General features: G+C 35.8%; 1 protein-coding gene and 1 pseudogene across 4 annotated transcripts; both read left to right on the top strand.

Moving 5' to 3' along the window:
• Window positions 1–2,269: 2,269 nt before the first annotated feature.
• Window positions 2,270–13,240, top strand: LOC110825137 (uncharacterized; annotated as a pseudogene). Its single transcript, XR_015818544.1, has 7 exons — window positions 2,270–3,977; window positions 4,063–4,128; window positions 10,868–11,011; window positions 11,100–11,284; window positions 11,615–11,825; window positions 12,367–12,560; window positions 13,084–13,240. The product of XR_015818544.1 is annotated as an uncharacterized LOC110825137 (transcript).
• A 1,536-nt stretch (window positions 13,241–14,776) lies between these two features.
• On the top strand, window positions 14,777–23,555 carry LOC110817506 (uncharacterized). Of its 3 annotated transcripts, XM_022046077.2 has the most exons (4): window positions 14,777–15,428; window positions 18,634–18,802; window positions 21,110–22,784; window positions 23,177–23,555. In XM_022046077.2, exons 3-4 carry the CDS (start codon window positions 21,116–21,118, stop codon window positions 23,530–23,532), a joined length of 2,025 nt encoding a protein of 674 aa, XP_021901769.1. In that variant the 5' UTR covers window positions 14,777–15,428; window positions 18,634–18,802; window positions 21,110–21,115; the 3' UTR covers window positions 23,533–23,555. The 3 variants fall into 3 exon arrangements, with proteins under 3 accessions (XP_021901769.1, XP_021901768.1, XP_021901767.1); XM_022046076.2 differs by lacking the exon at window positions 18,634–18,802 and having other exon boundaries at window positions 14,778–15,428; window positions 21,113–22,784; XM_022046075.2 differs by lacking the exon at window positions 18,634–18,802 and having other exon boundaries at window positions 14,778–15,428.
• The last annotated feature ends 748 nt before the right edge of the window (window positions 23,556–24,303 follow it).

The raw sequence follows: 24,303 nt of genomic DNA, 5'->3' as shown, positions 1-24,303 counted from the left end.
TGTGGCCTATTGGGGTCGAGGTATGGAGGAGTGAGCATGAGTCGCCGATGTTGGTGATGCGCGAGAATGGTATTGTGTGTGTGAGTGGCCAATGGAGTCGAGAGGTAGAGATGTGAGTATGAGTCGCCGATGTTGGTGACGTGTGGTAATGGTATTTGTGTGCGTGTGTGGCCTCTTGGGGTCGAGGTGGTGGATATGAGCTGGCGATGTTGGTGACACGAGATGGTGGTGTGTGTGTGTGGGTGGCCTATTAGGGTAGAGTAGGAGAGAAGGGCGTACGAGTAGTTGATATTGGTGATGAATGTGAACAGAGGCGTTTACGGTGTGGCTTCGGCCGGGGAGTCACGTAGGATAGGCACCTGAATAGTCTACCAGGGTAGGGGGCCTGGTGTTGTACTAGGGTAGGGTTGAGGTAGGAGGTAGGTGGTATAGACAGAGTACTTATGGGGGTACTGGAGTTGCTGTTGCTGTATGTGTTATTGAATAGCTAGTCTTTCGGGGTAGGTAAATAACGGTTAGTTGTAGGCTGGTTCGAAAGCATGATTTGGGTAGTGTAAGAGAAATGCATATAGATATACTAACTGTCTTGTCACTGCATATTATACCTGCAACTTGGTTTTTATCGTATTGAGTTATGTGAATTCACTTTTTGTCGTTTTCCAGATGAAGTAGGGATGGAGCCGGGATCTGAGTTACTGGGTACGAAGCCTAGTCTTTAGCGCCATTGGGCCAGGGTCTCTTTGTGGCGGGTTACCGCCTGTAAAAGTTTATATTAGTATGGATGTTGACTTGCTGGAAGGGTATGGTATGGGGTGTCATTGATGTATAGTTAGAACTACAAGTTTACCTTGAGTTAAAACAATGAACTGTGGACCAGTTTTGCTTATGGGGAATGCTATTGGTATGAAATTGACGTGTTGGGTCATAAGATTGTTGATCGTATATCGTTGAAAAAAAAAAAAACAGGGTGTTACAACTAAAGATAGACAAATGGACAAGTTAGTGAAATATAGGATAAGTATAGATAAAAAAAAAAATAAGAAATTCATTATGGATATAGATTTAATGATATACTTGTTGACTCTTCTATGTATAAATATAATTTATTTTTTTTCTTAAATTAAATATCTTCTAAATTAAATATCATTACTTTAAAATCATTTATTTTCTTATAATTTAACTAAATATGCATTTTAAGTAAATTTATATAAAAATATTTACTTTAAATCTATGATTTATATAAAAATAAAATCAGGATTTTTCATGTGTTAATTCTATTTTAAAATAATTTGTAAATATAAAAATAAAATTAACTTGATTGTAACTAATTTGAATTTAAGTATTTAAATATAAAAATATAATACTTAAAATCTTTTATTCGAGTTATTAATTTCAATTTATTATCTATTTAAATTTTAAAGTATAAAAAAATTGCAATAAATTATGAATATTTTAATGCAATTAATTTATAACATAAACTTAAGGAAAATATAAAAAAAATTCGCCAACTACATCAAAGTAGAATAATCTTCTACAGTTATATATCTTTTTATTTCAAGTTTTAAATTGCTATATAACTTTGATTAAAATTATACAAATATGTATTATGTAATTATTATATTATACAGTTGGAAATTTACTCTTCAAAAATAAACAATGGATAAAATAATAATTATTAATATTTTAATTGACAAATACATACTAAATTATCATATTATATTAATTAAATAATATTATGGGTAAACTAATTTTTTATTAATTAAAAAAATATTTAATAAAAAATATCTGAAAATTAAGTTAAAAATATTGCAGACCAAATATTTTACCTGTATATTTAAACCCTCTAATTTTTGTTATTTACATGTTAAGTCCATATATATATAATTAACTAACATGCTGTCTGGCGAGGAGCCTTTGCACTCCGTTTGTTTAGTGGTAAATAATATTTAGTTAATATATAATAATTTAATAGTGTGATAAAATTTTATTTATTTTTATTTTTAACTTGATATGATGATAGTAAACAGTATTTGATTAATAAATTTTAAAAATTATAAAATCAATAGTATTATCGGATTGATTTTTTTTTCGTTATACATCATAAAATATATTTAAATCAATACTTTTAATTAAAAATATAATTATACTATCGTGTTATTTAAATAAAATAATTATTATTAATATATATTAATACATAATTATTTAAACATAAATTTTTTTTATTCCGTTATTATCATTTAATTATTATTATTATCAGGGCGCAGAGCAGTCTCGTTTTGTGGGGCAAAATGTGGCAATAATCCTTAATCCAAAGAGTTAACGTTTTTCTTCTTTTTCACTTCTCTGTGACGAGGTTGAAATTTGAGAGCAGCGGCAGCGGTTCGGCGTCTCGTCTCTGCCTTCAAGGAAATCTTCTTCCTTCATCATCGCGTTGCATTTCTCCCTCGCTCGTCTATTTGGAAGAGAGAGAGAGAGAGAGAGAGAGAGAGAGAGAGAGAGAGAGAGAGAGAGAGAGAGAGAGAGAGAGAGAGAGAGAGAGAGAGAGAGAGGAATAGGTGAAAAAATCAGAGTGAGCCAGGAAATTGAGAAAAATTTAGAGGCAGAAAAGAGTGAAGAGGAGAAATCAAGGGGTTTTAGAGATTCTAGAATCAGAGAATTAAGAGTGACCTTTAAAAGAGTCTGGAACAGAGAAAAATCAAAAGCAGGAAGAAAGGAAGAAGACTTCTCAAAGTTATTCACAGCAAAAGGGAGCTCTGATTATTTTTAGGTAAGGATTCTGATAGTTATTAATTCTGTAATCAGTCAAATACTTCCATGTCTCCCATGTCGTCAGGAAAAGACGCGGATCCCTCTCTCGGCTACTTGACCCGAAAAGACAGAAGTTAAGCTGCCTCGTCCCACTCGGGTCAAGAACAAAACCCCAGCCCCTGTGCAAATCACTGCTGAGCAGATCCTCCGGGAGGCACGCGAGCGGCAGGAGGCAGAAATCCGTCCTCCGAAGCAGAAGATCACTGATTCTACCGAGCTTGCTGATTACCGGCTCCGGAAGCGAAAAGGGTTTGAGGACCATATCCGTCGCGCACGGTGGAGCACTAGCGTCTGGGTCAAGTACGCACAATGGGAGGAGTCGCGGAAAGATTTCAACCGCGCGCGTTCCGTCTGGGAGCGAGCCCTGGAGGTGGACTACCGAAACCATATCCTCTGGCTCAAGTACGCGGAGGTGGAGATGAGGAACAAGTTCATAAACCACGCTAGGAATGTTGGGACAGGGCAGTAACATTGCTTCCCAGAGTGGACCAGCTATGGTACAAGTACATACACATGGAGGAGTTGCTGGGCAATGTGGCTGGCGCAAGGCAGATTTTCGAACGGTGGATGAGTTGGTCCCCAGACCAACAAGGTTGGCTGTCGTACATTAAGTTCGAGCTTCGCTACAACGAGGTGGATCGTGCCAGAGGTATTTTCGAGCGGTTCATACAATGCCATCCCAAGATTTCTGCATGGGTGCGGTATGCTAAGTTCGAGATGAAGAACGGAGAGGTGGCCCGTGCAAGGAGTGTGTACGAACGTGCTGTGGAGAAGCTGGCAGAGGACGAGGAGGCAGAACAGTTGTTTGTGGGGTTCGCTGAATTCGAGGAGAGGTGCAAGGAGGTTGAGAGGGCTAGGTGCATTTACAAGTTTGCTTTGGATCACATTCCCAAAGGGAGAGCAGAGGATCTGTATATGAAGTTTGTGACTTTCGAGAAGCAGTATGGGGATAAGGAGGGGATTGAGGGCGCCATTGAGGGTAAGAGGAGGTTTCAGTACGAGGACGAGGTGAGGAAGAATCCTTTGAATTATGATTCTTGGTTTGATTATATTAGGTTGGAAGAAAGTGTGGGGGATAAGGAAAGGATCAGAGAAGTTTATGAGAGGGCCATTTCTAATGTACCGCCTGCTGAGGAGAAGCATTACTGGCAGAGATATATTTACTTGTAGTGAGTATTTTCTTTTCCAAAATTTCTGTGATTTGGACTAGGTTTGTTCTCTGTTCCTGGCTTTTCACATTGTCCTGCAATCCAGGATTAATTACGCACTATATGAAGAGCTTGATGCAGAAGATGTGGAGCGCACAAGAGATGTTTACAGGTATCTAACTTAACTGAGAGTGTTTGTCATTGTGGACTTGTTATTTTTGTTCTGAAGCTTCTGCCATTGATATGTTGCTTGTGGAACCGGTTGGTGACTTGAGTCCTAAAGCATCCTTTAGTTTACCCTCCATTTGCACTTCTTTTTTTTTTTTGGAAAATAACTGTACACAAAAGCACTAAGGGGTACAAAACCATATGCAACAATATTTATAAATCTAGCAAGATGGCAATTAGATTTCCCAAATCATTGCTCCAATATATTGGGTGACCCCTTAACAAAAAACTCAGGATCTAAAACTAAAAATTTTTAAGCATATCAAATTTATTTTCTATCCCCTGAAAAGCCTTCTATTCCTCTCATTCCAAATAGCACAAAAAGTACCTAAAAGGATAAGTCTCAATCTCTTATCACCTTTGATGCCTATATCTCCTCCCTTACTGAACCTGCCAACAAAACACACCCAAGAAACCGTAAGCCAACCCCCAATTCCAATAAGCATATGGACACCACCAAAGAATGTGGTTGCATGATTTTGCAGCGCTCTTGCTTTGGTAGCATCTGTTTGCTGAAACTGTTCCCCTCTTAATCAACTTGTCATGTGTCAAAATGCTTTCCCTTACCACTTCCTAGGTGAAAAACGTCACCCTAGAAGTTGTCCTGACCTTCCAAATTAAATTAGCTGGAAAATCCTCAGGAGGCCCTATTCAGATGCTACTCCGCATTTGCACTTGTTGGTAAAAATTCTATTCAGCTAATAATTCAGAGGGATTATTTTTCAACCAATCATGGATATAATCAAGTTGAAATGATTTATATTGCTTGGATGAGATAGCGATTGAAATGTGTAAAATATGTTCTCTTGTGAAAGAAAGTCAAATTTAAAAGTATTACTATGTGAAAGATAATAATAACCCTATTATCCATCAGCATAATAAAAGAATTATTACAATTTAGTCAAAATCCGAGTTATTAATCCAGTTTTATTCCATCTATTCTCTCCCAACTATGGAGAAAAATTTTGAGCTTTTGATGCAAATGAGTTGAAAGTATTCCCTCTTATTCCAGTCTATTCCATTGCTGAATAGTCTCTGAAACAAGAGTAAATATTTCTCTCTCAGTTTTCCGTTCCATTCCATCCTTGCCCCCTCTCCCAAATGTAAATGTCCTGATATCATTTTGACTTTTGGTATTCACCTGTCTACTTGAATTCTATGACTATGGTTATCGTGAGAGTGAATAGGGTTGTGTTCATGGTGGATGATGTCATTAAAGTTTGTAACTTTTGTCTTTTTCTGGTGCAATGGAGCATGATACTTATTTTGTCCAAATTGCAGTTTCCAGTTATGATAGAGTTCCTACCGATGGATCTAGTCATGGGTCAGTTTATGTAGAAATATATAGATAAATTTGAGTATTTTCGAGTTTTCTGCTTTACCTACTTCAAGTATAATTTGCATTTAGAGATAACCCAACCATCTCTCGATTAAGTGCTTAACACTTGATAAATATAAATCCTACGATGAAATGTGTGGAAATATGAAACTAGAAGGGTCGATTTTGTTATGTGTCATGCTTTGCTTGCTTCTAAAATTCATTTAACCATCTAACTTTGCAACACATTTAACTTGATATTGTTCATTGTTGCACTATTTACATGGCTTGAAGTCTCTGTGTTAGACATATTTACTAGAAATGCATACTTAAGGATGAGGCTAGCTTTGCTTCCTTCTGAAATTAATTTCACTCAAGACTCTTGAATAGCAATACGATTAACTTGACTTGTTTCATGGCTAGAACATTTACAAGTCTTGAGTTGATGGCACAAAGCAATATCTACCTTATTTAGGGATTTATTTTTATTTTAATATTTGTCTATTTAGGGTTTATGGTTTAAGTTATGTTTTCCTAAGTTAATTATGCTTATCTTTCCTTTTCTTAAATATAAGTATCATTTCCTTAGTAGTAGTGGTATTTATATTTATATTTTGGAATATTCATAGTCTAATCCTCATTGGGAAAACTACTTATCAAGCATCATAGACACCTATGTCACCCTACTTCTAAGAGGGGGTCCAGTTATTCAGTAAAGAGTTCTTGAGAATTTTCTCAATCATTCTAGTTGTTTGATGCCATAAAATTCTTTAAGTATAATCCTTATGAGTTCTTAACTATTGTATCTTAGAACTGGTATGAGTCATATCTAGTTTTTATTCTCAAACCTGTAAGGAGGCAAATTAATCTTAATGCGCACTTTGTTAGTTGGTATAAGAGCTAAAAGCTCTTCAACTGAATATCACAATCCTTACATCTAAACAGATCCTACCCATCAGAAAAAGTTATTCCATCAAAACTTCTTGAGAATTTTCTTAATATTTCTAGTTGTGTGATGCAATAGACTCCTTAAGTGTAATACTTAAAAGTTCTTAATTTTGATATCTAAGAAATTGTAGTAGTATCTAATTTTTATTCTCAAATTTTTAAGTGAGCAAAATTAATCTTAAGGAGCACTATGTTAGTTGGTATCAGAGCAAAAAGTTCTCAAACTGAAAATCACAAACCCTTAAGTCTAAACAGATACCACCCTTGGCAAGAAAAGAAACACATCGACATATCTATGCAGTCCTAGAAGATCTTACTACCACTGATGAACAACACTCACCAACCGGTAGGAGGCAACTCCAACAGCCGCCACTAGAGACCCAAAACAACTTCTACTGACACATCCCTGTAGTCTTGTCTTGAAAAACTGGTACTGCCGCTCGCAGCTGCAAGTTCACGTAGCCACTGCACCACCAAATCGGTACCTTCCCCACCATGAAACATCACCCCGAGCCCTAATTTGCAACCACTGTTTCAGGGAGAGAATGTCATTAGGTGGTTCCCATTGACCAGCTCATTGATGTAGATATCATTAGATGTCCTCAGACTGGGTTGGCAAAACTGGTTCAGAATTCCTTCAAACTGGTTTCTGGACTCTTCCAAACTGGTTTTGCTGTTCATACAATTTGCGACAAATTTTGTTCTGCTTTTGATTTTTCTTTGGGTTAAGATGGTGACTGATATTGAATTGAATACCAAGCATGAAGCTTTGCGAAGGCAAATTAATTACTTAAGTACTAGACTAACAATAATAGAAATCTCAATTACAACACTTGCAGAAGAGTTTCAATACTCGTGATATTCAAGCTACCCAACCAGCTCAAAACTTTCCTAGTTGCACAAGTAGCTGCAGTTAATAAAACGATTGTTAAAGATAATGGTGGAGATGTTACTAAGAAGATGAAAGTGAAACTCCTGATTTTGATAGAAGAGAAAATATTAGTTTCTTCCTCGACTGGCTTGATTTGATGGAAGAATATTTTAATTGGGTGGCTGTAGGATGCATGATGGGTCAAATTTGCCAAAATGAGATCGGTTCAGCTTGCAAAAATATGGTGTTACAGCATTGTCGAAAGCTTAACAAGATAAGATAACCAATAATTGAAACATGACATGAGATGAAACCCACTTGCAAGGAGAATTATATGCTTCTCGATTTTTTTAACAAAATTTGTGAAAGCTTACAGCTTGACGGAAGGCAGTATGTGTAGTAATTGGATGTTGAAAAAAAAAAGTAAAAAAAAATTTGTATGTATGTATATATGTGTATATAGTAATAATTATAGACGGGAGAGGGTGTAGTTGGGGAGAGGAGGAGGAAGAAACGACATCGTTTGGAGAAGAGGAGGAGGAAACCACGTCGTTTGGAGGAAACGGTGCCGTTTGGTAAAGAGGAGGAGGAAACAATGCCGTTTGGTGAAGAGGAGGAGGAAACGACGTCGTTTGGAGAAGAGGAGGAGGAAACGGCGTTGTTTGGAGAAGAGGGAGTGGACGGTTGGGATGAGGTGAGATGGATGGGCAGGATGAGAGGCAAGTGGGGTATAAATAGGAGAAGGGAAAGAAAAAAAAAAGGAAAAAGCAAGAGGAAAGAAAAGAAAGAAAACAGAGAAGAGAGGTCTGGGGAAGAGAAGGTTCGAGAGAGAGAGAGAGAAGGAGAAAGAGGACGGTGACGATGCGAACCACGGGAGGAAGAAAGATGGAGATGGGAGGTACTGTAAATCTTAAGTTCATGTATAGGTTTGGTGTAGATTTGAAATTGTGACAGTAGGTTGAGGAATCTAGGCTTCAGTTGGAATAGGGAGCAGAAAACTATGATTCAGGGAATAGGCGGGTGGAGATAGTAGGTGGAAGCGTGGAGGTGTGAAGGATGTACACGGAGGAGGCCGCGGGAGGAGAGAGAATGAAGAAGTCGGTGAGTGAGGGAGGTCCATTAGAGAGGGGAAGTTTTGTGTGAGTATGAGTGGAGGAGGCCACGGGAGGAGAGAGAATGAGGAATTCGGTGAGTGAGTGAGGTCCGTGAGAGAGAGGAAATTTCGTGATTGTGAGTGGGGATACTTAGAGTAGGCCGCGGGAGGAGAGAGAATGAGGAGTTCGGTGAGTGAGTGTGATTCGTGTGAGAGAAGAAATGTTGTGTGGTTGTGAGTGGAGGTAGGCATGGAAGGGTGGAGTATGTGTATGCTGGAAATTAGGAAGTAGGAAAGGGAGGCCTGTGGAGCGGGGGTGTGAAGGATCGAGATAGAGGGGTATTGGTGTAGATGTGTGGTGTGCGGGTGTGAGTTGCATATAGGTTGGTATAACTGCTGTAAATTTAGTAGTTGGTAAGTGAACATTACTGGTGTGTGTGTGTTATATGGGGAGAAGCGTGTAGGTTCTGTATACAGGTTAAAAGTATAGGAGGTTCGCAGGACAATGTTGTGGAGTAAGAACGGGGTGATATTATTCTTGAGTTGGTAGTATTGGGGGGACGTCGATATTGGTTGTCATTACCTAGAAGGATTAAATTGATCGCCAATAGTGGTGATGGTAGGGAGACTTCGACGGGCAAGGGGTTGGGTTGCCGATATTGGTGACGAAAGAAAATGGTATCTGTGTATGTGTGTGGCCTATTAGGGGTCGAAAGATAGAAGGTTCATTGATGGTCGCCGATACTAGTGATGGGTGAGAACATTTGTACGGTTGGGGGTGACAACGGGGGACGGTCACCCTTAATATGCGTAATATTTAAAATACCGGAGGTAAGTATTAGTTCTGGGTAGTCCCAGGGTGGTAAGAAGGTATGACTTAGGGTACGGAAATAGAATACATACAGAAATACTGGGTTTCATATTGTTGCATATGATACTTGTAACTTAATTTTTACTGTATTGAGTTATATGTACTCACTTTTTATTATTCACAAATGAAGTAAGGATAGAGTCGGGATCAGAGTTGCTGATTTCCGAGCCTAGCGTATAGAGCAACAGTGCGAGGATTTTTATTGGCGGAATTGAGTGTGTAAAAGTTAGTGGTAGTGTAGATAGTATGTCTGCTGGAAGTGTATGAGGTTGTATTTCACTGTGATGTTATATGTATGGTTGCAGATTTATCTTTGACTTTAAATAATAGATTGTGGTAGTGTTTCTATGTGTGCGATTGATTTAGAATGAAATTTTCATATTTAGTTATGAAAATGTTTTAAACTACGCCGTTAAGAGAAAAAAAACAATGGGGCGTTACAGTATGTCAGTAATTGAATATGCTAAAAGATTTTGAAAGATGAAGTTACAGAGTTAATTGGAAGAGTTACCTCTTGATTTGAAGCAGGATCGAGAGCTGAAATCAAAAGGAGGTCGATTCATCAACCCGTTATCCCTATACCACTGATTTATCAAGTTACCTTGACATAGAATAACATCTGAAATATGAAATTAGAAACAACATTCCTGATTATGAAATCATCTTTTAAGAGACCTTTGAATCAAATAATTGGTGGAAGAATGAATATACTTTGATTTCTAGCACTTTTTCCAAAGGTAAGAATTTGTTTGCTTGAAGTGTGGGCAAACTAACATGTGGGCTACCAAGGGCCAAAGAACAATACCTTACATGTTGGAATAGCACAAGGTGAGGAGGTGCAAAGAAGAGAGGATGACTATTCATCCTACGAGAATGGTGATTTAGTTGCTTGTTAACAAGTAGACGCCTCTCTTTTGTCTATATTGATATGCATCTTGGCAGCTCCTGAAGTGCAGAAAGATGAGTATCATTGTACAATAATATCTAGAACTCTTGTTATTTGTGGAACAAAATCTAGAAAGTTTGTTTTAATAGTGGTAGTTCTGTGATGTGTATCAACTTCAGCAGCAAAACACCTCAATCTTCCAACACTACCATGTCTCCAGCCCGACAAAGTTATATTAATAGATAATACAACTATCCTGGTAACTTGAAGATGCCTCTTTGTCTTTTCAACATGGTGCCTTAAGTGATATTGCCCCTGTGAAGGTAACCCATATTCTCCTTAATGCCCCTGGCTTTACAAACAAGACATGCATCATAGTAGCAGGAGAAATTATTATTTCTTTTTTTTTGTTTTTTGAAATATAGGAGAAACTATTATTTCTTTGGAAAAGATGGATTTTTCTACTACCTATGAGTGTCATTGTATAAAGAGGCTTCCAGGAAAAGTGATATTTCTTCATCTTATGATAGGATGTGTAAGACAAGATATGTTTAATGTAATTTTGTGCGTCAATAAGAGAATTAAGCATGTTTTCTTTTCCTAATAATCAATTGCTGTACTACACTTTTCTTTAAAGGAATACTTATTGTTACTTCCTGGTGGGGATTTCTCATTCTCACTTTTTAATTTTTCCAGGGAGTGTCTTAAGCTGATTCCTCATGTGAAATTCTCATTTGCAAAAATATGGCTTTTAGCTGCACAATTTGAAATACGACAGTTAAATATCAAGGGTGCTCGTCAAATTTTGGGAACTGCCATTGGCAAGGCTCCTAAAGATAAGGTATCTTGGGGTTGTGCTGCGTATTTAAATGTTTTCTTTGTTCAGTTAAGTTGGTCTGTTCTCACAATTTTGCTGGTTAAATAAACGGATATTTAAGAAGTATATTGAAATTGAGCTACAACTGGGTAATATGGATCGTTGTAGGAAACTCTATGAAAAATATCTGGAGTGGTCACCTGAAAATTGCTATGCTTGGAGCAAATATGCTGAGCTGGAGAGATCTCTCTGTGAAAGCCCAACCGGCCTTAGACATGCCAGAGTTATTGTGGAAGGTATTTTGCACGAACTTTTTATCATCCTCAATTCAGATTGGATGTTTTTAAAGTGCATTTCTTTCTGTGCCTCTGGATTTGAACTCGTTTTTAGCTTTGTTCTATCTCAAAGTCTCTTAAATTGAAACCATCATTCCAAGAGTTTGAGGTTCATCCATCTTCTGCTGAGTGCTAAAAAAAGATCGTGGAGTGTGTCTCCATCTGTTTTGTGTTTGTTACTTGAGTTAGGCAGTTCATATACCCTAGAGAATGTAAAACCTTATATTTCTCTTTGCAGACTTTATTTGATAATTTGACTTGTAATCTATAAGCATGTCTATTTGATTCCAGGTATACATTGATTTCGAAATAGCAGAAGGGGAATTTGGGAGGACAAAGACTCTCTATGATAGACTGTTGGATAGAACGAAGCATCTCAAAGTGTGGATCAGTTACGCAAAATTCGAGGCATCTGCAATGGATGATGAAAGCAGAAATTCAGGCCTGAGAGAAGATGAGGTCCAAATACAAAAGAAGGAATGTATAAGTGTGCAAGAGATGAGTTATTTGACCATTTTCATTCCTTATTTCCTTGATTTTATTGGGTTTTAATTGTTATGGATTAAATTATAAGACACTTTTGAAGTAAAAAATGAATATTTGTGAATAATGTGGATATTATTTGAAAATGAGTAGTTCAGATAGAATTGAACTTTTGGTTGATTGGGGTCCTAGAACTCATATGGATGAAAACATGGTCTCTCTGGATCCCATTGAAATTCATTCTAAAGAGTAACCTTATAAAGATCGTATTGATTCTTATTAAAGAAAGTTAGGATTAATTGAGGCTGTTCAAACAGGTACAGGTCAACTAAACCGTATTCCTATAGCACTTGGGGTTATGGATTTTCAATTTATGGGAGTAATATGGAATCTGTAGTAGGCGAGAAAATCACCCGTTTGATCGAGTATGCTACCAGTGGATTTTTGCCTCTTTAGTTTGTGCTTTCGGAGGAGCGCAGATCCAGAAAGGAAGTTTGAGTTTGATGCAAATGGCTAAAATGTGCTTGTAATGGAAATCTTGTTTTTTCCTCATTTTTCAGAAATTTTTGAAAGAGCCAATCGATATTACAAGGATTCTGCACCAGAGTTGAAGGAAGAAAGAGCTATGCTCTTAGAAGAATGGTTGAACATGGAGAGCAGTTTTGATGATCTTGGCGATGTTGGGATAAGTCCATTCAAAGTTGCCAAAGAAACTGAAAAAGAAGAGACAGATTACTGGAGAAGATGGTTTGTCTGGGTAAATAGCAAATATCCTAATATATATATATATATATATACATATATATTGAAAGAAAAAGCTAATAGTCTAATAAATACATAGTCTATGCTTATTTGGTGTTGCTATTATATTATTCTGTTGTGTTGTCAAACATCTACTGGGATGAGCACAGCCTTGGCGTTTGAATATTTAATTTAATAAATTATGTAATGCTAACGCAAAACACCCAAATGGATAGGAAAATTCTCTCCTTATGCTATGAGAGAAATCGCTGCCCCTCAGAGCAGAGGGGATAAACAGATTATCCTATATCATTAGGATCCCTTGCTTAACCATTAGCACCCTAAATTTAGGACTCCCTAAATGTGAGACACTTTAGATCCACAGATTACCATTGCAGCAGTGGCAATAGAAAGAAATTGACTTTTCGTTCTGACCACCATTGAAGGTCACGTAGTCCAGAGGAGCTTCCAATAAATACAACTATTAGATTCGCAGCCTTTGGTTCATTCTAAAACTTTTTAACATTTTGACTTTGTGGGTACGAGGAATACATTGACTACTTATTCCCCGAGGAATCTCAGACTACAAATCTCAAGATTCTAGAAGCTGCATACAAATGGAAGAAGCAGAAAATTTCTACTGATGAAGAATAGCCGGATTTTGACCTTATATATATATATATACTCTCTTGAGCATGTTCAGAAGTCCAAAGAATAGATACCTGAACATGCAAATATTTTGATAAGTAAACAAGAAAAGTTAGCTGGCAGTGACGAAAAGAAGGTTAAAGCTGAAAGCTTGGAGAAGTAAACAAGAAAAGTTAGCTGGTGGTAACGAGAGAAGGTAAAAGCTGAAAGCTTGTTTTACTTGAGAGTTTCAAGAAATTAGTTTGTAAATTAACATGGTAGATCATTAAAACGGTATATTACATTATTTATAAGTTATAATTTTATTTTTTATTTTTTCAACTCATCTTAACATTACGTTTTAAACGATGATTTAAACCTTGTTGTTTGTCGTACTTGCGTTGAATCACTACGCTATCTTATTACATGCATGATAATTTTATATCTTCTTGAATGTTCTAAAATGTTGCTTTACATATTAATTAGTTAATTAATTGATTAACTATAGATGGATTTTATGTTTTTTTTTCTTTTTTAATAAAAAATTATAGGTTGGAGACAGAATTACTGTTTTTATATTTTTATATAGAGGTCATATTATGTTATATTATAATTGGTATCTTTTTATCACCTGATTAATGAAGTATAATTGAGCAATCAATAATAAAATATTTAACTGTTAATTGAGTTATTAAGTAATTTATAGTGAGTATATAAACGTGTTTAAGATACCAAGTACATGTATGTATACATATTATATATATACATACATGTACGTATAAATATACTTTAAAATTGGTAAATAAATAAATAACAGTGCTGTATATGATAGTAAAAATAATTTCTAATAATAAAAATAGTTTCAAACATTAATTAAATATTTTTTATACCAACATTTTTATAATAAGCAAAATGAGTCATGGGCAACAATTTAAACATAGAAACTTGTTTTTAAGTTTTATCACTGGACCAACTTTAAAGAAAAAAAAAATTAGAATTTCTGTAGAACTTTTTTAATTTAAGAATTGATTTATCATGTTTTAATTATTTTCCCAAAAAACGATAGAAAGGTCACTATATCTACTAAATTAAATGAATTATATATAACTCAAATATAGATAACGATTAGAAAAATATACATAGAATAATTTTGTTCAACTTAAAATAATAATTATAAGAGCATAATATGACAATTTTAAAAATTCAAAAGTTTTCATTGAATTTAAATACAAAAATAAAAGATGAACGTAAATTTAATTAAGAGAGATGGATCTGGTTGAAACTAATTTGTGGACTACATATTTATATATTAAAATTTTGGTAATTTAAGTAATTTAATTAACGATGTTATATTATTTTATTACCACATGTATTTTTAAGGAAATTAGGTAGAACTATGCAGGTATTTGGACTCAAGCTGCGGTCTGAGCCGGACAAACCAGAACTTATTAATTGAGTTTTACATGATACAGCCCATCAGGATAAATGGACCGGGCCGGTTTGAACTGCCGGTTCGTTTTTTCTTGACATCCACACTGGCGGGTGTGGCCCATAATTTTCTTCGTCGATCCTATTTCCTCATGCAAAATTGAAGGGAGGAAGTACCGTGAAGAAAGAGAGAGAGAGAGAATCACGTGAGGATGCACACACGTTCTCGAAGTTCTGGAAGCTGAGTGATGAAGATGACGGAGAGGTGTCGTAACATCTGGACCATATGATTGAAGTGGTGGAAAGAGAAAGCGCACGCGAGTTGGGGGGAAATTAACACAGAAGATAAAAGCTTGAAGAAAAAAATCTGTATCCGTTGCAACAATTGGGTGACCAGGAAGAAAAGGAGAGAGAGAGAGAGAGAGAGAGAGAGAGAGGAACATCGGAGCTCCGCTAGCGGGCGGGAGGGACTGGGCAATTGCACTCGAGAAGCAGAGAGTGGAGATATAAAGAAGAAATCTTTTGGGCTTTTGAGGGGTAGTCCTTTTTGCATACATAAATGAAAAGTCTCGGGGGAGTAGCATCCTGGAACTCTAGAAAAAAACGAGATAGAGCAAATAAAGGGAGACGCACAGAGGGAGACAGGAAATCGAGAAAAATCTAGAGGCTGAAAATCCCGAAGAGGAGAAAGCAAGGGTCGGAGAATTAAGGGAGACCTTCAATAGGGAAGAAGGAACAGGAAAGAATCAAAAGCTGGCAGGAAGGAGGAAGAAGAGGATTTCTCAAAGTTATTCACAGCAAAAGGGAGCTCAAGTTTAATTTTTAGGTAAGGATCCTGATAACTCAAGTCTGTGATTAGTGAAAATATTAGGTTAGGAACTATAGTTTGTAACTGCTAATACAAATGAAGAGTAGGTATGCATTATTTGGGAATCTGGTGAATGATACAGCTAAATTTGCAATGTCTTCATCTATGGCCTTGGGTCTTTGAGTTCAATCCTAATGCTGGTTTTTCATTTTGGATCATTGCATGTGTGGATGCCATCTCAGATAGGTTCTGTTGTTTACTTATCTTCTCTTTGTTGTTGCATACGCTCATGATCAATAATGAATATGGATGATTTAGAGAGTGTTTGGGATTGTTTAAAGATGTGCTTAAAGTAGTAGATGCTTTGAATTATTCATAACATCTTATTCAAAAAGTAAGCAATAATATGTTTGCATATATTTATTACGAATATCGTAGAATATTATTGTGTATTTGTTAATTCTAAATGGATAACGAGAAGTTAGTTAAGTAAATTTGTTAGATAAAAATACAAGCTAAAAAGTTTCATAATGAGTTGCTTATTTTTTAGTTTCTTAATGTCATTTTTAAGAAAATTGTTAGCACCTTGCTTTTTATGTTATTAAACGAGAGATGCGAGTAGAGTGCTTAATGTTACTTGTAAGCATGAAATAAGCAATCACAAACCCCCAAATGTTCTCTACACTTTTAAGATAGATTATGAATGCCCTAGGGGTGCTCAGTTTGCTGTTTCAAGTTAATGATCTTTCCACTTTCAATTTAGTTTATTCACTTCTGCTCGACTTATGCTTTAGAAAGGGTCTTTGTTTTTGGTTTAAAGTTGTATTTCTTCTTTCCGATTTTTGACAGTAATCAAGGAACTTTTCATGTGAATGATCTGTTTGACATAACAGCTTCTTTCCTCACCTGCCTGTTGTTGAAGATTTATTTCCATGTTCATGAATATCTGGCCTTGCTGAATTGGGAGTCAATATTAATGGTTTAGCCAAAGGCTTTTGTTGCATACTAATGTAATATGTATCAAAGAAAAATTGAAAATATTGGAGCAAAAGAAGTCTGTATTAAACAGAAAAATCCATAAAATGTAGTGTTTTTAGTCCGTTCACTTTGCTTGCCTGTCCTTGAGAAGCACGTGGGTTTGAATATATGCATGTTCCCCTCACCAGTTATTGATCAAATCCTTCACGAAATAAGGATCGTGATTGTGGTGTCTTTTTCGCTGATTAGATTCTGAGGGAGTATCTAGCTTCTTTGGCCATTTATTTCGCTGCCCTTTTCAATTTTACTAGCTGATTAGATTCTGAGGGAGTATCTAGCTTGTCTGGCCGTTTATTTCACTGCCTGAGAAAATGAACTAAATAAGAAAATAATCTAATTATTGAATAACTAAGTCAATCTAGAAAATCTAATAAATAGGAAACTAAGCTAATTAATTGAATAACTCTATAATAGAAAAAACTAAACAGTTTTGTAATTAAATAGGAAATAATAAATCATTTTATAATAAGCCTATAGTTAATAAGTCCGGATCCTAAATAAGCTAAATACCTTAATAATACATGGACATTACAATTACATAAATATCCCTTATTATCAAAATACGTCCACTTTAGTATCTTCTTGTTCTTCATTATTTGTTTTACTTGTGACATGAGTTCAGTTTTCCATCTCTCCTTTCTTTTATCTTTCGTGAAATGTTGATTAAAAGGGGTGATCTGGCTACTGGGTGTTTCTATTCAAATTAATCTCTTTTGCATGTGGGTGAGAACTTAAACGAATGCATCCTTTTGTTTAACTGCATAATGATTGTGATGTTGCCATGGGTTAAGAGTAGTTTTTGACCTTTTGAGCTAAATGGTGGTTAGGCGGATATTAGAGTAAAGTGTCTTAAAATTTTTGAACTTGGTGATATTTGGTTGGTTGCTGCTGTTTGGATTTCTTTCTTTGGCTATGATTAGATAATGCTTTGTGAAACCTGCAAAAGACTTCTGGATTCCTGTTTAATGATGTCTTTGGTTCTTTTCTTTTGGGAGAGTTGCTGTTATCTTACACTGAGGTTTTTTTCGTCTCTTTTTTAAGTTATCTTGTGTTGAAGTTTTTTGCTCAGCTAACTTCATTTGAACACGTAGAAAACTCTTAGCCATCATTAAGAGGCCTGTACCATAGGATGAATACCTTTCCCATCCATCTTATACTATTCTTTTTCAAATCAGTTTTCCTTATAATACCGGTGTATGTTTAACTGACTGATCCCACCTTTAAAGAATCAGTTGTTATTCTTTATTTTTTAACTTATTTTTGGAGAGTCTTAATGTCATGTGGTGACAAAGTTGAAGAGTCAGCATTTTCTAGATTACACACACACACACATACACACACATAAATACATGTGTATATGTGTGTATTTTTATATAAATGTACTTGTGTATGTATTAATTATAAATATAATTATAAATGTCTATTACATAATGAATGTCAATGAAAATGATTTTAACGCAATATAAATAGAGATGGGAATAGTTATAAATAAAACAATAATGTAATTGATTAAGAAAATAAATGAAAATGTAATATGTTGATTTTATAGGAAATGAAAACATACCCAAATTATTATGATTCCATTACTTTATTTAAAAAAAAAAATTATGATGCCATTAATAACTTATCTTATTCTTTTGTAATTATCATCCTAAAGAAATATTTTAACCAAAAATATTTTCTGCAAAAGAAGTGCAATGAAAAAAAAAGCTATAAAAAATAAAAGAGAGTATACGCCATTGCAGGATACGTGCCATGCAAAGGTCATTTGTGCTTGAATTCCTTGGTTTGATTTATGTGATTGGGATTGGTGGTTGACAAGATTTGAGTTTGGCAGGGTATCTAGGCTGATAAGAGCAGGAAGAAGCTGACACTCTTATCCCTTTGGCAACTTTGTGGGTTATTTGGAAAGGACAAAAAGGTTTTAAGGATAAGATTTTTTTCCTTAGGAATCTTTGTTTCCATAGCATGTGTTTTTGTTCAAGGGTAATTCTCATAATTGTTATACAGACCTTGGAAACTGTATTGATATTCCTACCGAGCAGTAAATTGCCTATTTGTTTTTGGGTGGGACTTCCTTGGTGCTTTCATGTTATATATTTAATCTTTTTTCTCTTTCGAAAGGAGTCACACAAAGGTCATGTGGACACCCTTTGATGATGATTTTCACCCTACTCTTATGTAGAGGCTTTGGAAAGGAGGCTAATTTATTGCCATGGCTTTTGGTTTGCTTGGTTCCTTTAACTTCCTCGAGAAATTTCTGATCCAAACTTTTTAAAGATTCCAACCACTCCTACCTTTTCTGACACCAAAAAAAGATTTCTTTTAAGAAGGTCTTTTTTTCTTAACATAAGGTACTCACTTTCCTTTTACTTAATTACATTAAAATGTGTTGGATCATTTACTTTTCTTTCAATTGTATTTGTTTCTTATCTCTGCTTTTCTCTGTCTATTTGTGTACATACACGAATGTGTTTATGTGTGTGTTTCTATAAATCCAAAGAGTTATGCTTTTTTTTTTCTTTTTGGTGGAAGACTTTGGTTCTTTTATGCTGCTACAATTTCTTTTAAGAAGGCTTTTTCTTAAGATTCAGGCACTTTCTTTTTCTTTTACTTAATTCAACTACGGTAAAATTTCTTTGGGATCATTTCCTTTTCTTTTAATTGTATTTGTATCTTATCTCTTATTTTCTTTATTTATTTTTATACATTTTTTTTTAAATAAAAAAGAATGTGTATTATGTAATTGACACCAAGGGAGTGTCGCTCCTGTACGAAGTATCTATATACTAGTTAAAACATCCAAAACTTTCTCAAAATCATCCCACCGATACATATCATGCCCCAAAATTAGAGCCCCAAAAGAATATAACCATCGATATCTAATTCTTCCCAAATCTCCCACACGCCCATTGAACGTTCTATTATTTATCTCCTTTGACACTACCCAAAAAATAGTTAAATTAATGAGTTTTACAGATTTTGATTTTTTGCCAATCTCATCCCAAGCCCAAAGTTCATTTTTTACTGAACCCCTGATCACCCAATTGATGCCCATAAGACTGTAAACCATATTCCATAAATTATAAGTTACCGGACACCAAAGTAGAAGATGATTGCAAGATTCCACTGCCGCCTTGAAAAGATAACAACCATTGACCATAATGTGACATCTCCTTATCAGCTTATCAATAGTGAGGATACATTCCCAACCTGCCTCCCAAACAATAAAAGCAATTCTCGGAGGAGCATTCACTTTCCAAATTTGTATAGCCGGAAAACACACAACATTCTCATCTTGGCCAAATAATGATAAAAGGACTTGACAGAGAAGATACCATCTTTCTCCAATTTCCAAACGGCCTTATTTGGTCCATACATGGATGCCTATTTGTTTGTATGTTTATAGAAATCCCAAAGCATTAGTGCTTTTTTCTTTTTTGTGGAAAATATTCGTGCTTTTATGCTGGGGAATTGGTTTTATATTTTTAAACATGCAGACTGTTACTGAAAATGCTTTGTATTAGAAGATCTGAACATTAAGTTTAGAGAAGGAAATTATAGAGTTGAGGTGGGTAATATTTACCCAGTTGCTAATGTATTGCTTGATTGTTGAAGGATTCACATTTATGGCCAAAATCTGCTTAATTGTAGGGCCATATTTTGTGTTGTTATGGTTCGTGTTAATTGGTCTATGGCATGTAGGTGAAGAGGGATGAAGTGTAGTTCATGAGCTCTGGTAACTTAACTGCTGACAGAGGTGTTAATACTCTGGGTAATGCTAGACTTCATTGTCTGACCTTCAGTTTCAGGACTAGTTAGTGCGACAATTCATGGAAAGATTTTTTCTGCTGCATAGAAAAGAGCATTGATGTGATGATAATTATAGCAAGAGCTTTTGTGGTTAAGAAGACATGACATATTTGAAACGGTGAAATCAAATGGTGAACCATTGTAGCAAGTACCTGAGATATCTCTTGTTGTGCACTCTTATTTTCTGATTTCTTTAGCCTCCTTTTCTGTTTTGTACCTCATGGTTAAGTTGCGGATGTTTTTGTTTAATTTAATAATCAGCTCTCAAGTCATCATGGGATCCCTTCTCTGTCTTCTAATTGCTTCAATATGTTCAGTTATTGTCGTCCTTTTACAAGTCATGTCCAGTTTAAAAAAGTGGGTGGTAATGGCCTTTGTCTCTTGCTTCAATATTTTGGCTCCGTTTGTAGCAAGTGAACTAGTTTTTGGAATTCATTCCAAAATCTATATTTAAATCAAGTAGGAGAGAATAAAAATTCTATTGGAAGAGGATGGAAGTGGATCTGATAGAGAATTTTAAGTGGAATTGGAATTTGCAATTCACATTCCAGTAACTTTGATGATATTTAGAATGTTTTGGTTTGATTTCACTTTGAATTTGTAGCAGCCAATTTCATTATTTTGGAAGGAATTTTCACCATGTCATGGTTATACTGAGTGGGAAATTTCTAATGAAGTCCACAATTGAGGTTGCTTTATTCCAATTCCTTATTGCAGTTTTGGGTCATGTCTCTTGTACTTGCTTCTGTAACTAGGAAATTGACTAGTATTACTTTTAGCTTTTAAACTGTTGTAATTTATGTGTCTTCCATCTAGTTCAATTACTAATGGATTTGGCATTTACATAGAAGATAATGGTTCGTGGAAGAGATGCTTGTTGGGAGCACTGTGCCCTTGTGGATGCAACAAGACAGAAGGTCCGCTGTAATTATTGCCATCGGGAGTTCAGTGGAGGAGTTTATAGGATGAAGTTTCATTTAGCCCAAATAAAAAATAAAGATATTGTTCCATGTGCTGAAGTCCCCGATGAGGTACGGGATTGTATTCAAAGTATACTAAGCGTATCCAAGAAACAGAAAAGTCCCAAAAAAGCAAAGATCGATAAGACAATACCCAATGGTCAACAGAATAGCTCCTCTGTTAGTGGTGGTTTTCACCCTAACCATGTATCTAGTGGACAGGATGGCAGCAGTTGTCCATCTTTGGTATTTCGACATCCTTCACCATGCACCCAACCGGTACCGGATGATGCTCAAAAGCAAAAGGAGGATGATGCTGATCGAAAGATTGCTGTTTTTTTCTTCCATAATTCTATTCCTCTTGGTGCTGCTAAGTCCATGTATTATCAAGAAATGGTGGATGCTGTAGCAGAGTGCGGTGTAGGTTATAAAGCCCCAACTTATGATAAGTTGAGGTCCACCCTCTTAGAAAAAGTGAAAGGGGATATACATGATTCCTATAAGAAACTTAGAGATGAGTGGAAAGAAACTGGTTGCACAATCTTGTGTGATAGCTGGACAGATGGCAGAACAAAGTCACTTCTTGTATTTTCAGTTACATGCCCTAAGGGGACCTTATTTTTGAAGTCAGTTGATGTCTCAGGTCATGAAGATGACACTACCTATTTATTTGAATTGCTCGAGTCTGTTGTACTGGAGGTTGGTGTAGAAAATGTTGTTCAAATAATAACTGATAGTGCTGCCAGTTATGTTTATGCTGGAAGGCTTCTCATGACCAAGTATAGTTCTTTGTTTTGGTCTCCCTGTGCTTCGGTTTGCATTGATAAGATGCTGGAGGATTTCGGCAAACATGAATGGGTGAGTATAGTCCTTGAGGAAGCAAAGACCATTGCAAGGTACATATATAGTCATGCATGGACTTTAAATATGATGAGAAAATTTACCGGTGGAAAGGAATTAATAAGGCCCAAAATTACGAGATCTGTGACCAATTTTCTCGCCTTAAGGACCATTGTGATTCAAGAAGACAATTTGAAGCACATGTTTTCCCATTCAGAATGGCTATCATCCATATATAGCAGACGACCTGATGCTCAAGCTATTAAGTCCTTGTTACATTTGGAAAGATTTTGGAAATCAGCACATGAAGCAGTTAGTGTTTCTGAACCCCTGATTAAAATGCTGAGGGTTGTTGATGGAGACATGCCTGCTATAGGTTACATGTATGAGGGAATAGAGAGAGTAAAGCTCTCAGTCAAGGCATATTATAAAGGCATTGAAGAAAAATATATGCCAATCTGGGATATAATCAACCGGAGATGGAATACGCAACTTCACTCATCATTGCATGATGCAGCAGCATTCCTTAATCCTTCAATTTTTTACAACCAGAACTTCAAGGTTGATTTAAAAATGAGGAATGGATTTCAAGAAGCTATGATAAAGTTGGCTACAACAGATAATGATAAAATAGAAATCACCAAGGAACATCCAATATACATAAATGCCCAAGGAGCTCTTGGAACTGACTTTGCAATCATGGGAAGGACACTGAACACCCCAGGTACGTGAAGAAAAGATAATTTCTCGTACTGTTTGCTATATAGGTCTTAGGTGTTAAGGATCCATACTTGTGTTTTTATTCACACACTTGAATGACTGGTGTCTTACCATTTTCTTTTTTTTTTTTTTTTTCTAAAATAGGATAGCTTGACAATGCTTTACTTCAGGGTTCATTTGATGTTATTTCTTGAGGCAGCATAATAGCTAAACTAACATGTCAAACAGTTTTGTACAATATACTTTTGTCTTGTACCCCAGCAAAACTTCCCTCCTTTGCCTTGTCCTGGGGAAAAGTGTCAATGTGGATGGCCACGGCTAGTTGATAATCTTTGTATTAAATGCTCAATAAGCACCCTGGAGTTGTATCTAATTTGACACAATCCATTGTTGTAGGTGATTGGTGGACAAGCTATGGGTATGAAATCCCGACCCTGCAAAGAGTTGCAATAAGGATATTGAGCCAGCCTTGTAGTTCTCACTGGTGCAAATGGAATTGGAGCATATTTGAGAGCATTCACAGCAAGAAACGTAACAAAGCGGAACTGGAGAGGCTTAATGATTTCGTTTTTGTGCACTGCAACCTTTGGCTACAGGCAATTTGTAAAAGTAGGGACAGAAAATGTAAACCCATATTTTTTGATGAAATAGACGTTAGTTCAGTGTGGCCCACTGAGTTGGAACCTTCAACCCCTTTATGGGATGATTCATGGTTAGACAATTTGCCTCTTGAATGCAGAGGTAGTCCTTAAAATTATGAATTAGTTTAAGTTAATATGAGTAGTGGTTGGTGATCATGTATAGTTAAAAAAGATCCCTTTTTCTAATTGATTAATATTTGATCAATCTAATGTCATTGTCAGAAGGTACGTGGTCTAGAAGCCTCATAGTTAGGCCAAATAATGGTATTCTATTCTCGGACGCTATAAGACACTGTCGTTGCCACCTATTAGAATTTTTTAGTCGTCTCCAGTGTTTGTTCAGTTCAGAGCTTCGTAGAGTAAAAATTAGGAATTTGTTTTTTTCAGGTATTGCGGTGCGGATCAAATTTGAAATCTACTTCCCAACTCCATGCATGGAGAGAAAATTGAGGACGTACTTTTCTAATTGATTAATATGGAGGCTGAACACTTGCCATATTACCTATTAACTCATGCAACCAGCAAATCAGAAAGTAGGGGAAAGTTAAAATGATCAAAATCTGCAACTGTGAGAGATTTTTCTATGCTCCGGGAAATAGAAAGCTAGCTGTTTGGGGGGAGAGAGAGAGAGAGAGAGAATCTTTCACTTTCACTTCACATTCTCTCGTTCCTATCAACATTTTTACACACGTCCTAAGACTTTTACTCAAAGACAAAAAAATCCTCATACTACTCGAGAGGGAGAGAGTGTGAAAAAGAAAAAGCAAAGGAAGGGAAGAGAAAATATCATATATTTTTTTTCTCTTGTTCTTTTCTACCCACTAAGAAAATATACATTATTTATGAACCATATCTTCCCCCATTGTTTTCCATCCACTCATA

Source organism: Carica papaya, chromosome 4 (genome assembly GCF_054855325.1).
Source record: "Carica papaya isolate Zhongbai chromosome 4, ASM5485532v1, whole genome shotgun sequence".
Taxonomy (NCBI): domain Eukaryota; kingdom Viridiplantae; phylum Streptophyta; class Magnoliopsida; order Brassicales; family Caricaceae; genus Carica; species Carica papaya.
Note: the sequence above shows the minus strand (reverse complement) of the source record. Positions and strands in the feature narration are given on the sequence as shown.